The sequence below is a fragment of the Trichechus manatus genome, unplaced genomic scaffold (assembly GCF_000243295.1).
Source record: "Trichechus manatus latirostris isolate Lorelei unplaced genomic scaffold, TriManLat1.0 scaffold00062, whole genome shotgun sequence".
Taxonomy (NCBI): Eukaryota; Metazoa; Chordata; class Mammalia; order Sirenia; family Trichechidae; genus Trichechus; species Trichechus manatus.
In genome coordinates this window covers 8,796,756-8,810,488 of record NW_004443998.1, presented here as the reverse complement: position 1 = coordinate 8,810,488, position 13,733 = coordinate 8,796,756, and the positions used below count along the sequence as shown (strand labels likewise).

The following is a 13,733-nucleotide window of genomic DNA, read 5'->3' as shown; positions in this document are numbered from 1 at the left end:
CCCAGATCTGGATTCTAGGCATACTCATTGTTAGTTGGTCTCATTACTTCTGGGGTCTTTCAGTGGACAGAGCTGGGGAACATACATAGATATTTTGAAATGACAATTAAAAAAAAAATAATACCACACGCTTCCTCCCCTTTCCCTGTTTCATCTTTGTATCTCCCTTCTCCCAAAGTGAGACCCCTCGTTCTCGACAGTATCAACATATTTACTCGACAGTATCAACATACTTACTCGTTTGCTCTTAGAAAACACATAGCACACTTTCAGAATAAACAGTATCAATGCCACTCTGACAACAAAATTACCATGTAAAATGTACAGTTTTTCTACAGTACTTTTTATCCTTAGACTGAATCCCATTAAGAACATAGAGTCAGAGTGTTGTGTTAAAAAAGTTCTTACATTAAACCTCTTTCTGTGTGATTATGTTAGCAGTTAGATATGTAGAGATATTTGTTTCTGTTTGTATTATTTTCATTTTTTTGTCTTTTTCGAGTTATTTTTATATTTTGAATTTTAAAATATTTTAAATTTTCTTAAATTAAAAACATCATACATACAAATTAAAAAAAAAAATCAAACTTACAGAAGAATTTCCACACTTCCTTCCTCCTCTCTGGAGGGAACCATTGTTAAAGGTTCGTGCGTCATCCAGATCTTTTTCTACGTAGGCACGTGCGCACACAGACACATATACAGTTGATAGTTAACTTGAATATTTCAGTTTCTAGTTTAACAATGTGGAACGATGTGGAAGTGTTTTCTGTAGATAGTCCCATCGAACTACAACGTTTTTAGTTTTGTCTTTTTCCAACCTTGATATACTTTTTGCATTGCAACCACACTTACGTATATACTGTTTGTGTTCTACTTTTAAAAAATGTAACATTATTTTGTGTACGCTTTCCCTGGTAGCTGCGGTATTCATATTAATAATAATAGATAACATCCCATCATTTATGTGTTATAGTTGATCGAAACCTCCCTCTAATATGGAGCGATTAGCTTGTTAGCAGTTTCTCATGTCTGTTTATAAAGATGTTGCAGTCCTAGTTGAACATAGGGCTTTTATTCTTTAGGGTAAGTTCCCAGAAGTGTGGTACTTGGTCAGGGTATGAATGCTTTATGTCTCTCGATATGAATTGCTACATTGTCCTCAGAGTCGTATGGAGTTTTATGTCAATGTAAATAACTGAAAAAATGAAAGTAACACTTTCCCGTGAGATTTACTGGAGGATTAAAAGCCTTGAGGAGAGTTTGACTTTCTAAATGTGAAGTGTGTGAACTGTGATGTAGCCCTTAAACTTTTCTTTATTTTCATATAAATGAATTATTTTCAACATAGCTTTGAATTGATGGAAACAAACTTGAAATGAAATGTTATCTCTCATGCCTTGTTTGAGGGAGTACAAATTGGTATAAACTGTGTGAAGGATAATTTGGTATACTTATTAAAATCGCAGAATCATAACATCTTTTGATCCAGCAATCTGAATTCTGGAAATTTATCCTAAAGCTGTACCTGCACATACACGAAACAATAAATGTAAAAGGCTATCCATTTTAACGTGATTTGTAATAGCAAAAGATTAGAACAAATACTCCAAATGACTATTAAGTGTGGCCTGATTAAATAAAATGTAGGACCTCCAGGTGCTGATATGGAAAGTTCTAGATATTTGCCAAAGGTGCATATATAACTATACATACACCAAACCAAACCCCTTGCTGTTGAGTAGATTCTGACTCATAGTGACCCTACAGGACAGAGTAGAACTGCTTCATAGGGTTTCCAAGGCGGGCTGGTGGATTCGAACTGCCAACCTTTTGGTTAGGAGTCGTAGCTTGCCATAGCTCTTAACCACTGTGCCACCAGCGCTCCATACATACAAGGAAGACACAAACAATAATATATTTGTGTTTGCTCATGTGTATTCACTTAAAGAAACGCTGGAAGAACACACAAGAAACTAAATCCAGGTGGTTTCTTCCAGGTAGGCATTGGGGACTTGGGAATGAGGCTCTTTACTCTTTTACATATTTTACGATTTTGGAGCAATGTGCGTATGCTGCGCTTAGAATAAAATGAAATGTTATGATCACATTTTTATTTCTTTTTGAGTCCTAATGCTCATTTTGGAAACCCTGGTGGCATAGTGGTTAAGAGCTACGGCTGCTAACCAAAAAGTTGGCAGTTCAAATCCACCAGGTGCCCTTTGGAAACTGTATGGGGCAGTTCGTCTCTGCCCTATAGGGTCACTATGAGTCGGAATCGACTCAGCAGCAATGGGTTTGGGTTTTTTTGGGAATGGCTATTTTCTTCTCACTTGGTTTCTTGGGAATTTTGACTTCGTTTGCAGTATGCAATTGTTCGCGAGATTTGTTAGCAGGAATTAAAACATATATACGCTCTCACTGTGTTATATTAGTATCATTAAGTACATAGAAGAGAATACAATTATAGAACAGATTGCTCAGACTTAAAAAAATTTGTACCTTTGCTTATTGTAATTAAAGAGCTTATATACAATTGCAGATAAGATACCTTTTAAATATAAAACAATCCACACAGGTAGGTAGGTGTTCGGTGCTGTTGGAGCGAAGATCAAATATCAGTTGAGAAATTTACATTTAAACATTTGGCTGGTATTGGCTACTTGAGTACAAACAATTGGTTTTACTTAAAGTTTTGCACTTAACGTATTCAGTGTTTGGACATTCTGCAAACATTTGTTTAAAACAATGGCAACGACAATAAAGTTTTTTTTTTAAAAAAAGCTCAGACTTTTTTTCCTCCCTAATTACTCTGATTTTTAGTTCTCTATAACACCAACACACCAAAACAGACTTCTTTTTGTCATACATAAATCACAAGGATCAAAGAATGCCAATTCATATTTTTAAAAAATAGTACCTGCTTTTCACCCAGGTAGATAAACTTGGCCAGTTGCTTACAACTGTGTTCCCACCTATAGGTTGTTTACTGACTCATGAATATTAACTAAGGTGGTAATTCTTATTTTGCATCACTAGGGTAAGTATTTTAATTATGATTGCCACGGTTTGCTCACCTTATTGGGGTATTTGTTAGAAATTACTTCCTGGGTCATATTTTTAAAGAATTTCCATGGTGTGAAATGTGATGCTTTCATAGGATTCATGAAAATTCCAACAGATTTTTATAGATTTACTTAATTTTTAGATATTGTTTCCTTCCCTTCCTTCTTGTTCCTTCCCTCCTGTCCCTTTCTCCCTCCCTTCCCTATCTTTGATTAATATGAAAACGATGGAGTAATTCGCAGAAGCTCCCTCTGTACTTTGCCCCATTTCAGAGCAGGTAACACTGGCTTTTGCTTGAAAATGTGCATTCATGAAATTGACAGCCCAATCGGAAATGTTGAATACCTGTTTTAATTGAACCTTTTGTTATTTGCCATTTAAATAAAGTTTCCCTGGACTCTTTTTAAAAGCACTGACTGTAAATACAGAGTTTCCTTTCCAAAAATATGTACTATTAAGATAAGACAAGAAAAAGAATGATCACTGGGTGATTACTAGGTTTTCTGCTCTTGTATGCAACCCCTCTCGGGGAAAATAGTGTCTCCAAATGGGTGTGAATATGAAAAAGGAGAAAGCACAGCTGAAGATTAAAGCAGAACCCGTTCTCTTGAAATTTATTCAGGATGTAATTAATTTCATCTTACCAGAGATTTTCAAAGCCTTTTCTTTTTTCCTTTAACTACTTAATAGTGGAACAAAGGTGCTGTGAGCTTTGGCATCACCTTAATATAAGGAAATCACAACTCTTGGCTTCAAGGACTTAAACTGCTATTTTATTTTGAGATGGGCTGTATGAAAAAATTTCAATTAAAATAAGATAGAATATTAAGATACTTGGCTGATTGTGTTTAAACGTTTTCTCCCCCCCACCCCTTGTTTCCATAGATTGGAGCTTATTTTAGCAGCATATTAGCTGAGAAACTGAAGCTTAACACTTTCCAGGACACCGGAAAGAAGAAACCACAAGTTAATGCTAAAGATAATTACTGGCTGGTCACTGCTCGATCTCAGAGTGTAATTCATAGTTGGTTCTCTGACTTAGCCGGAAATAAACCACTTGCTATTCTGGCAAAAAAGGTATTAAATATTCCTTGCATTGTTTTAATTATGTCCTATGAAAATGAAGATGTTGGAGATAATACCCAAGTGTATATTTCTTTTCCCCAATCCTCTCCAAAACGCAGAACCTAAATAGCAGGCGTTCAACCCCAGATGTTGATTGTGTACATGCTGGCTTCCCTTTATTTTGATTGCGTGTGGCACGTTATTGTTGCGTGCTGTCCAGTCGATTCTGACTCATAGTGACCCTATAGGGCAAAGAGAACTGCCCCATAGGTTTTCCCAAGCTGTAATCTTCATGGGAGTGGATTGCCAGGTCTTTTCTCATGTGGATGCCTAGGACGTCTATAAACCTAAAAATTCCACACAGGAGGCAGTTTATGTGGACTTGCAGTAGACAACGTTTTAAGTCAAGAATAGGCAGTAAGACTTCATTTTTTTCTATTATATTTTCAGTTTTCTTAGGTCAAGAAGTTCAAGATACATTAGAGAGAGAGCCTTGCTTTGGACCCTTGTCTTTGAAACTAATCATCCTTGTGCTTTAAGTGAAGTCTCCTTCCTCCTAAGCAAGATAAGGACTGTGATTCTATGGGCGTTTGTTCTTCCAAAAAGTTGTAGAGAAAATGGGCAGGCTTGTTGATGGCTTTTTTGGGGAAGGGAGTTGTTTTAAAATCTCTGCCTTTGATCCTTTTCCTGACATAGGAAATGATACACAGCTTGAATAATCTTATAGTTCAAACAAAATAACATGTCCTTTGAAATTTAAATAAACTAGAAACCTCCTTCTTTAGTCTTGATCTCTGACTTCTTGCAGTCCTTTCACATAATCCCATGGATCTGTTCTCATCTCCTCTGAAGCCCTTTAGTTTTACGGATGCCTGTCTTCTGTTTCTGATACCAGGTTTTCAGTAACTGACTTGGCACAGGCTCAGCTTAGCGGAGAGCTCTTTTGTATATGGGCTTGTTTGTTTGAAAGCAACTCTGAACATAGTGCCTGCGGCTTCCTTTGGCTGTATTCTGCCGTATGTTATAGTGTTGTATTGCCTTTCATAGGTTTCAGTAGTTAAAGACGACTGAAATTCCTGAAAAGCACAGCAGTCAGCACAACCACCTCCAACTACTCAGTTGGCCCCACTGTATCACACAGGCTGAGCCACTTAGCATTTCCTTTCTAGTGGTGAATATTTACTTTGTGGCCCACAGTGGCCCGTGAATTGTATCTGAAGGCCATGTAAGTCAAGGGCGTACTTCATGATTGGATGGCTTTCTACCAACCGCTCATAGCCTCCATGTTGGTTAGTATCTACCAGTCCCATGTAGCCAGCCAGACATCTGTCTTTTTGGGTTTCCCTTTTTTTTTATAAGCCTTTAGAGTACTTTTTCTGTTTGTTTCCTGAAAGTGAATACTGATGAGGAATTGATGGGCTTAGTTTAGGGGTAGAGTGGCCCCTCATCTTTTAGGAGGGAGTCAAATTACGGTGCAGTCTATTAGCCATTGTTCTTCTCTCTTTATTAGGAGCTGCCTCTGGCCAAGTCAGGTGTTCCTCAGGTAAGCCCTGACATTCATTCTTTGCAACATTAAAGATGCTTACTTTATAAAACCATTGACTGTGGCTTGAAGTATTCCTTTCTTGGCCATTTCTAGAGTTCCTCCTCTTCTCCTGAGCAGATCATCCTCTTGACATGGCAACAGCTCTTTCAGAGTTGGGTAAAAGATTGTGATCTTTGTATTAAAAAGTTCAAATGGTTCTTCTTTAATTTCTTGTGTTCCTCTGTGAGATGGCTTAAGTCAGAAAACCTTGGCTTTCCTGCTGATGTCCTGAGTCATCTTCTAGCTCTGATCTAGAGTTCAGAATAGTTTCCTGTATGGAATGGATCAAATTTCTTGGCCCAGTTTTCTGTGACAATAAAGCTCCACATCACTCCAAGTATTTAGCCAGAGAGAGGTCAATAGTAGCCCATAAAGGAACTTTTAATTCAGTCGCGGTCATAGCCATATTTGGCAAAAAGAGACTCTGGTCTCTGGGAATATCCTTCTATCTCTGAACGGTTCACACTTCACATGACTTGGATCTGTGGGATTTCCTTTTGCCTCTGCCTCTGCTTAGCAAAAAGAGTGCGCTGACAGTAATGTGCCTCGCAGGGAAAAGTGATATGAGTGCCACGCTTTTGTGGATGGAAAACCAGCACATGCTAGGTGTCTTGGTTTTCTTCTGGTACTTAGAGACAGCTCTGGCTTGATTTAGAAACCAAACAGCTGCCCAGTGATTGCATACACTCAGCTACAAGTTAAAGTCAGAGAGTTTCTTTACTGAACATGCAGTCCATCCCTGTAAGCAAGTCATACTTTAGCCCGTGTAGATGTTTTTTCCCTCCCTGAATTGGCCAAAACAATATATGGGACAAGGCTGTCAGTATGTGTCTTCTTCCTTAATTAAGTAACTTCCTTCACATATGCTGTTCTTCTGAACTCTAAAGCCCTTGATTGAAGGCAGCCAATTCTCTTAGGGTTGGGGCAAAGAACTCAAAGCTTGCCCTTGTGCTATTAATGTAAGCTCTGTGACTTACTTCTGTTTGCTATTTCATCTAAACATTTCACACATTCAAATGGCTCCCTCCCCCTGTCAATTGCTATTCAAAAGAAATCCTTTAGGCATCCAGGAGGGATAGTATTTCTAATGATTCTTTGGGGATGCTGACTTTATTTTGCACTTGACTGTTTTTTAGGCTTTGATCTTGTAACCTTTCGGTATGTCTGAATTAGAGGCAAGCAGACCTTAACGGCTAAAACTTAACCCACTGATATAGTACTGTGTGTTCTGTGAAAAGCAGCAGCTCAGTAATTCGACTGAATATTTAAGACTATGCTTTCGCTGTCTCTGGCTTAAACTCAAAGCCTTGTACGCCACAAAACATGTGCCTTGTAAACTAAAATTTCAAGAAATTTCCCCTGTTAAAATCTGTGCCTGTGGTCTGCAGAGAGGAAGCCCTGTAGCTCTGGTTTATGTGACTTCATCTCCCTTTTAATTACATTCATGCAGCGTGGGTGCCTCTGTCATGGGGTCATGTTCTAAAGTCAGTACCAGCGCAGGACCTGGACACGATCAAAGGTCCCTTAAATTGCCCATAAGATACATTATGTGGACATACTGCATCCCAGTTTCAAACCTAGGTAGCTTTTCCTTCTGCACTAGAACAGCTTGAGGTAGCTTTGGTAAAAACCAGGTAGAATAATTAGCTTGCTTTTAGGAGCCATGCACCAAAAAAACAAAAACAAACAAACAAACAAAAAAATTCTGGGATAACACTCTCTACCAAGTATGTGAATAGTCAGATTGTAACATATAGTGTTAAATCCACTGTATAAGTGAGACTTTGTCTAATGGGGAGAAAAGTGCCATGTTGTGTGAATTTGGATTTCCATCCCCAAATATATTTGGCCAAGCAAGCACGTGGGACAGAGAGACTCGAGTTCATAATGTGCATGGTTGTGGTGTCCAGGATCCTTTGAAGAAAAGCTCCAACATGCTTGTGCTGGCATGGGGAAATCCTTGAAACTGGCAACGAAATAATACTTGTTATAATTTTGGTATATATGTAATTCTTTAGCTTCACCCTTATAGCCACCCTGTGAGGTGGACTGGGTTGGTGTTATCACAGTTCACAAATGGAGAGTGATGGGCTACACCAGACAGCCTGGGGCCTGGGATGGAGTGCTGACCTGCTCATCCCTAGGGTAGGGGGTCTCCTGGCCTCTCGGCCCCCCTGCTGCCACCCTGCGGCAGCACAGCTAGCACACTCTTCGTTCACAAATTGAATGGATGATATAGATGAACGGGCTACCCCTAGAGTATTTATAAGGGATGGGAGAAGAATGAATTAACTCTTTTCAAACCATTCAGTGGTACATTGGGGTACTAATTTGCTAAATAGTACCTTTGTGGTCTGGAAGAAACGATGAACTGTCTCAAGTGCCTACTTTCAACCGGCGAATTAATTACGCGGCTATTTCTAGCTCAGTGTTTATTAGGCAGATTCACTGATCCATCATTTTAGCATCTATTTTATATTTTGGGCTGAAGGCACTTTTAGAAGCTTGCTGGAAATTGTTACAGTCAGAAAGCTTTATACAGAAAAGCGTTTCTCAATAAGTATAGGGTGAGGACACTTTTTCCACTTAGTCTGTCCCTTACAGTTTTGAGATAAACTCTTTGGAAGACTGTCATGAAATTTTCTTCTACTTTCTTGATAAGCTGAGTAGCTTTCAGCATATGAGAACTTGAAAATAGTTTTTTTTAAATAAGTAAGAAAGAACACCTGAACAAACTGTTTTGCCAGTATGCTAAACATGGTTTTGACTCTTTTTTTCTCAATGTAAATCTGTTGAGCATGTTCTCTGTATTTTTTTAACTGCACATATTGTTTGAAAACCCACCAAGGATATACTTTCTTATAGCCTGCAGGTAACTTGTTTACTTACGTTCTCTTTCTTTTGCTTCCTCTTTCCTTAGGTTTGAGCGCAGTATGTGATTATTATAAATGTTGTCTTTTTTAGGTTCCCATCCTTAGTAAGAAAGAGGATGTTTTTGCATACTTAGCTAAATATTCGGTGCCAATGGTTCGAGCAACATGGCTGATCAAGATGACATGTGCCTATTATTCTGCTATTTCTGAAGCTAAAATTAAGAAGCGTCAGGCAACTGATCCCAATTTGGGTAAGTGAGGCACTACCGTACACTTTACATTTCACTTTTGATTCTGTAAGTTTTTGTTGCCTCTTCCTCCTATACAAAACCCGGCCTGGTGAATACTGAGAAGGGACATGTGAGGATAGAAGTAACCTGTGGTGTGGATGGGGGAGCTTGTCCTTGGTCGCCTAGTCCCAGAATCCTGACTCCATCAGCAGGTCCTATAGACATCACCTCCAAAATGTATCCTGCATCTGAACACTTTTTGCTCTCACAACTTCTGGTTCAAGCCACTGTCATCTCTTGCCTGGCTGCAGTGGCGGCCTCCTAACTCATCTCCTTGCTTTTTCTTCGCTCCTTACATGTTTGTCTCCACATAACCATCAAACCGACCTCTGCAGCTCAGATCGTATCATGTCCTGTGTATAACTTTACAATAATTTCTTACTGTAGTTTGAATAAAAATCCAGACTCCTTACTGTGACCAACTGTTGTTGTTACGTGCCAGTCAAGTTGGTTCTGACTCATGGCGACCCCCTGTACAACAGAACAAATCACTGCTAGGTCCTGTGCTGTCCTCACGATTGTTACGCTTGAGCCCATTGTTGCAGCCACTGTGTCAGTCCATGTTGTTGAGGGTCTTCCTCTTTTTTGCTGACCCTCTGTTTTACCAAGTGTGACCAACTAGGCCATCCAGAATTTGCCCCTCTTTATGTTCCACCCTGTCTTTGTTTTCTAGCGCTGCTATCACAGAAATACCACAGTGAATAAGTCTGTTTTCTCACAGTTTAGGAGGCCAGAAGTAAAAATTCAGGGTGCCAGCTCCCAGGGAAGGCTTTCTCTTTCTGTCAGTTCTGGGGGAAGGTCTTTGTCATCAATCTTCCTCTGGTCTAGGAGCTTCTCAGCAAAGGGACCCTGGGTCCAAAGGATGTGTTTTGCTCCCTGCTCTGCTTTCTTGGTGGTATGAGGTCCCCTGTCCTCTCTGCTTGCTCTCTCTTTTATATTTAAAAAGAGATTGACTCAAGATATGACCTAATCCTATAGATAGAGTCCTGCCTCATTAACATAACTGCCTCTAATCCTGCCTTGTTAACATCGTAAGAGGTAGGATTTACAACCCATAGGAAAATCATATCAGGTGACAAAATGGTGGACAGCCACACAATACTGGGAATCATGGCCTAGCCAGGTTTACACACATTTTGGGGTGAAACAACTCAATCCGTAACACAGCCACACTGCCTTCCTCTGTCTCTCTAACATGCCAAGTTCACTTTCTTCTCGGGGCTCTGTGTCCGCTGTTGTGTGTTGGTGGGTTGCTTGTCTCTAGGTCATTTGTGCACTTCTGTCTCTTCTCTGAGGTTTTAGCTCACATGTCATTTCCTCAGGAGGCTTTCTGTGGGCGCCTAACGACATAGCATTCCTTTTCTTCCTCTCCTCTCTTCCCAGCTCTACTCTCTTGGTTGTTACTTTCTTCGTGGCACTTTTTTAAAAAAATCATTGTAGTAATACGAATGTAGTAAAAATGGCCATTTTAACCATTTTTATGTGTATAATTTAGTGACGCTAGTTACATTCATCATGTTTTGCAGCCACCACCACCATGGATTTCCAAACGTTTTTCCTCACCCCAAACAGAAACTTAGTACCCTTCATTAATAACTTCCCTCCTCCCATCCCCTGGTAACTATGAATAAACTTTTGTCTCTGTGCATTTGTCTGTTCTAGACATTTCGTATGAGTATTCACAGCACTTTTCACCATTTGAAATTATCTTTAACAAATGTGTTTGTGTTGCTCCTTCTCTTCTTGTTCCCCACCGCCTCGTACACTAAAATATAAGGCCTGTAAGGGCACATGGCACAGTGGTTAAGAGGTTGGCTGCTAACCAAAAGGTCCGCAGTTTGAATCCACCAGTTGTTCCTTGGAAACCCTATGAGGCAGTTCTGCTTTGTCCTATAGGGTTGCTGTGAGTTGGAATCGACTCAACGGCAATGGGTTTTTTTTTTTTTTTGTTGTTTATGTGGGCAAGGCCTTTGCTTGTCTTATTCACCACCATATCCCCACTGTCCAGAATTAGGCAGGCCCATGGTGGGTGTTTGTTATATAAACTGAGAGGAAACTATTTTTAGTCAGTCTTCACTCTTGGTGACGAGACAGTGACTCCTTAGAGGTAGTGCTTTATAAAAGAGATGGTGCTAAATTAGAAATATGCATAAAGAATTATATATAAAGATGAGGTTTACAAATAATTTCTTATGAGTTGGAAAAAAAGGCCAATGATTTTATAAGGGAGAATCTAGTACAAAGCTCTGAGGAACAAGGGTGGAAAGTGCAAATGTCCTCAGATGCCAGTCAGTGTCTTAGGTCTTGATAAGCTGGAGAGAGGAGTCCACTCTAAAAGCGTGAAAACTTAAAAAAAAAAGTATTTGGAATTCTGTGGCTGCCACTTTGGAATTCAGTATTATTATCGCATTTGTTAAAACCAACCAACCAACAAACAAATGAACTATATTACCACGAGAAAGCTACTAAAGCTAATAAATGAGTTCAGAAAAGTTGCTGAGTACAAGGTCAGCACACAAAAGTTGATTGTGTTTCTATACACAAGCAACGAACGAGGTAAAAAGGATATTAAGAAAACAATTCTATTTACAACAGCATCTCAAAGAGTAAAATACCTGGGGATGCATTTAATCAGGAAGATGAAAGACTTGCACGCTGGAAACTATACAACATTACTGAAAGAAATTGAAGAAGACCCAAAAAAGTGGAAAGACCACCTGTGTTCATGGATTGGAAGGCTTAATATTGTTAAGGTGTCAATACTATCTAAAGCAATCTGCAGATTTAACACACTCCCTATTAAAATTCCAACAACTTTTTTTTTTTGAATATTTTATTGTGCCTTAGGTGAAAGTTTACAGAGCCAGTTAGTTTCCCATTCAGTAATTTATACATAGATTGTGACATTGATTGCAATCCCTCCAATGTGTCAGCACTCTCCCCCTTTCTACCGTGGCTTCCCTGTTTCCATTCATCTGGTTTTCATTTTTCTGCCTTCTCATCTTTGCTTTGGGGCAGGTGTTGCCCATTTGGTTTTGTATACTTGATTATTCTAAGGAGCACGTTCCTCATGGGTGTTATTGTTTTATAGACCCGTCTAATATTTGGCTGAAAGGTGAACTTCAGGAGTGCCTTCAGTTCTGAGTTAGAAGGGTGTCTAGGGGCCGTAGTCTTGGGGGTTCCTCCAGTCTCTGTCAGACTAGTACGTCTAGTCTTTTTTTGTGAATTTGTATTTTGTTCTACATTTTCTCCTGCTCTGTCCAGGACCCTCTCCTGTGATCTAGTCAGAGGAGTCAGTGGTAGTAGCTGGGCACCATCTAGTTCTTCTGGTTTCAGGCTAGTGGAGGCTGTGGTTTGTGTAGTCCATTAGTCCTTTGGGCTAATTGCTTCCTTGTGTCTCAGGTTTTTTTCATTCTCCTTTGCTCTGGATGGAATGAAACCAATAGTTGTATCTCAGATAGCCCCTCGCAAGCTTTTAAGACCTCAGACACTTCTTATCAAAGTAGGATGTAGTACGTTTTCTTTATGAACTATGCTATACTAGTTGACCTAGATATCCCCAAGACCATGGTTTCTAGCCCTCAGCCCCAGCCCAGCAACTCAGTCCTGTGAGGTGTTAGGTTGTGTCTAGGAAGCTTCTATGATTGTGCCTTCTGCGTGCTCTGTTATACATATGGATATACATGCTGCACATACAAATATGTATGTAAAAATATCCACAACCAAATCTATATATGTGTATGGGTGAACTCCTATACTCCCTCCTACCTCTATTCAGCATACATATCTACCTATGTATCTGCTTGTAAATTATTGTTTTTACTGTTGTAGGGTTGTATATGTTACAGTGTTTTCTGTGGGTTTTTTTTTCTTCTGCGTTCTTCTCAGTGTCTTCCTTTGCCTTGGTCAGGTTGTGCTGACTTCCCTTATACTGTATACTGCCCTTCCCTTCACCAACATTAACGCTTGTCTACTATCTAGTTAGTGATTTTTCCTTCAACCCCCTCCCCTCCCTGGTAACCATCAGAGATTGTTGCTTTCTCTGTGTAAACCTTTCCTTGACTTTTTATATTAGTGGTCTTGTACAATATTTGTCCTTTTGTAATTGACTTATTTTGCTCAGTATAATGTCCTCAAGATTCGACCGTGTTGTGAGATGTTTTGTGGATTCACCACTGTTCTTTATCTTTGCGTAGTATTCCATTGTGTGTATGTATCATAGTTTGTTTATCCATTCTTCTGTTGATGGGTACTTAGGTTGTTTCCATCTTTTTGCTGTTGTGAATAATGCTGCAGTGAACGTGGGTGTCTTGTGTCTGTTCATATGATGACTCTTATTTCTCTAGAATATATACTTAGGAGTGGGATTGATGGATCATATGGTATTTCTGTTTCTAGCTTTTTTTTTTCCCATACAAAAATTTATACATACATTGTTATGTGACTCTAATTGCTCTCCCCATGCTGTGACGGCACACCCCACCTTTACACCCCTGATTCCCCATGTCCATTCAACCAGCTCCTAACCCTCTCTGGCTTCCCATCTCACCTCCGGACAGAAGCTGCCTATTTATTCTGTTGTATCTACTTGAGCTAAGAGGCACACTTCTCACGAGCATCACTTTATGTCTCACAGTCCAGTCCAATCCCTGTCTGAAGAGTTGGCCTCAGAAATTGTTTTAGTTTTGGACTGATAGAGAATCCAGGGCTCATGCTTTCTGGGGTTCCTCCAGTTTCAGTCAGACCATTAAGTCTGGTCGTCTTACTAGAATTTGAGTCTTGCACCCCACCTTTCTCCTGCTCCATCAGGAACTCTCTGTTGTGTTCCATGTCAGGGTGGTCATTGGTGGTAGC

The 13,733-nt window shown here is 39.7% G+C and overlaps 1 protein-coding gene across 1 annotated transcript in view; it reads left to right on the top strand.

The window, feature by feature from the left end:
• The window catches only part of MED12L (mediator complex subunit 12L), a 359,000-nt gene that overhangs the window by 40,301 nt on the left and 304,966 nt on the right, over positions 1-13,733 (top strand). Inside the window, 2 exon segments of the mRNA XM_023733846.1 lie at positions 3,952-4,143; positions 8,681-8,840. Coding sequence (XP_023589614.1) covers positions 3,952-4,143; positions 8,681-8,840 — 352 coding nt within the window.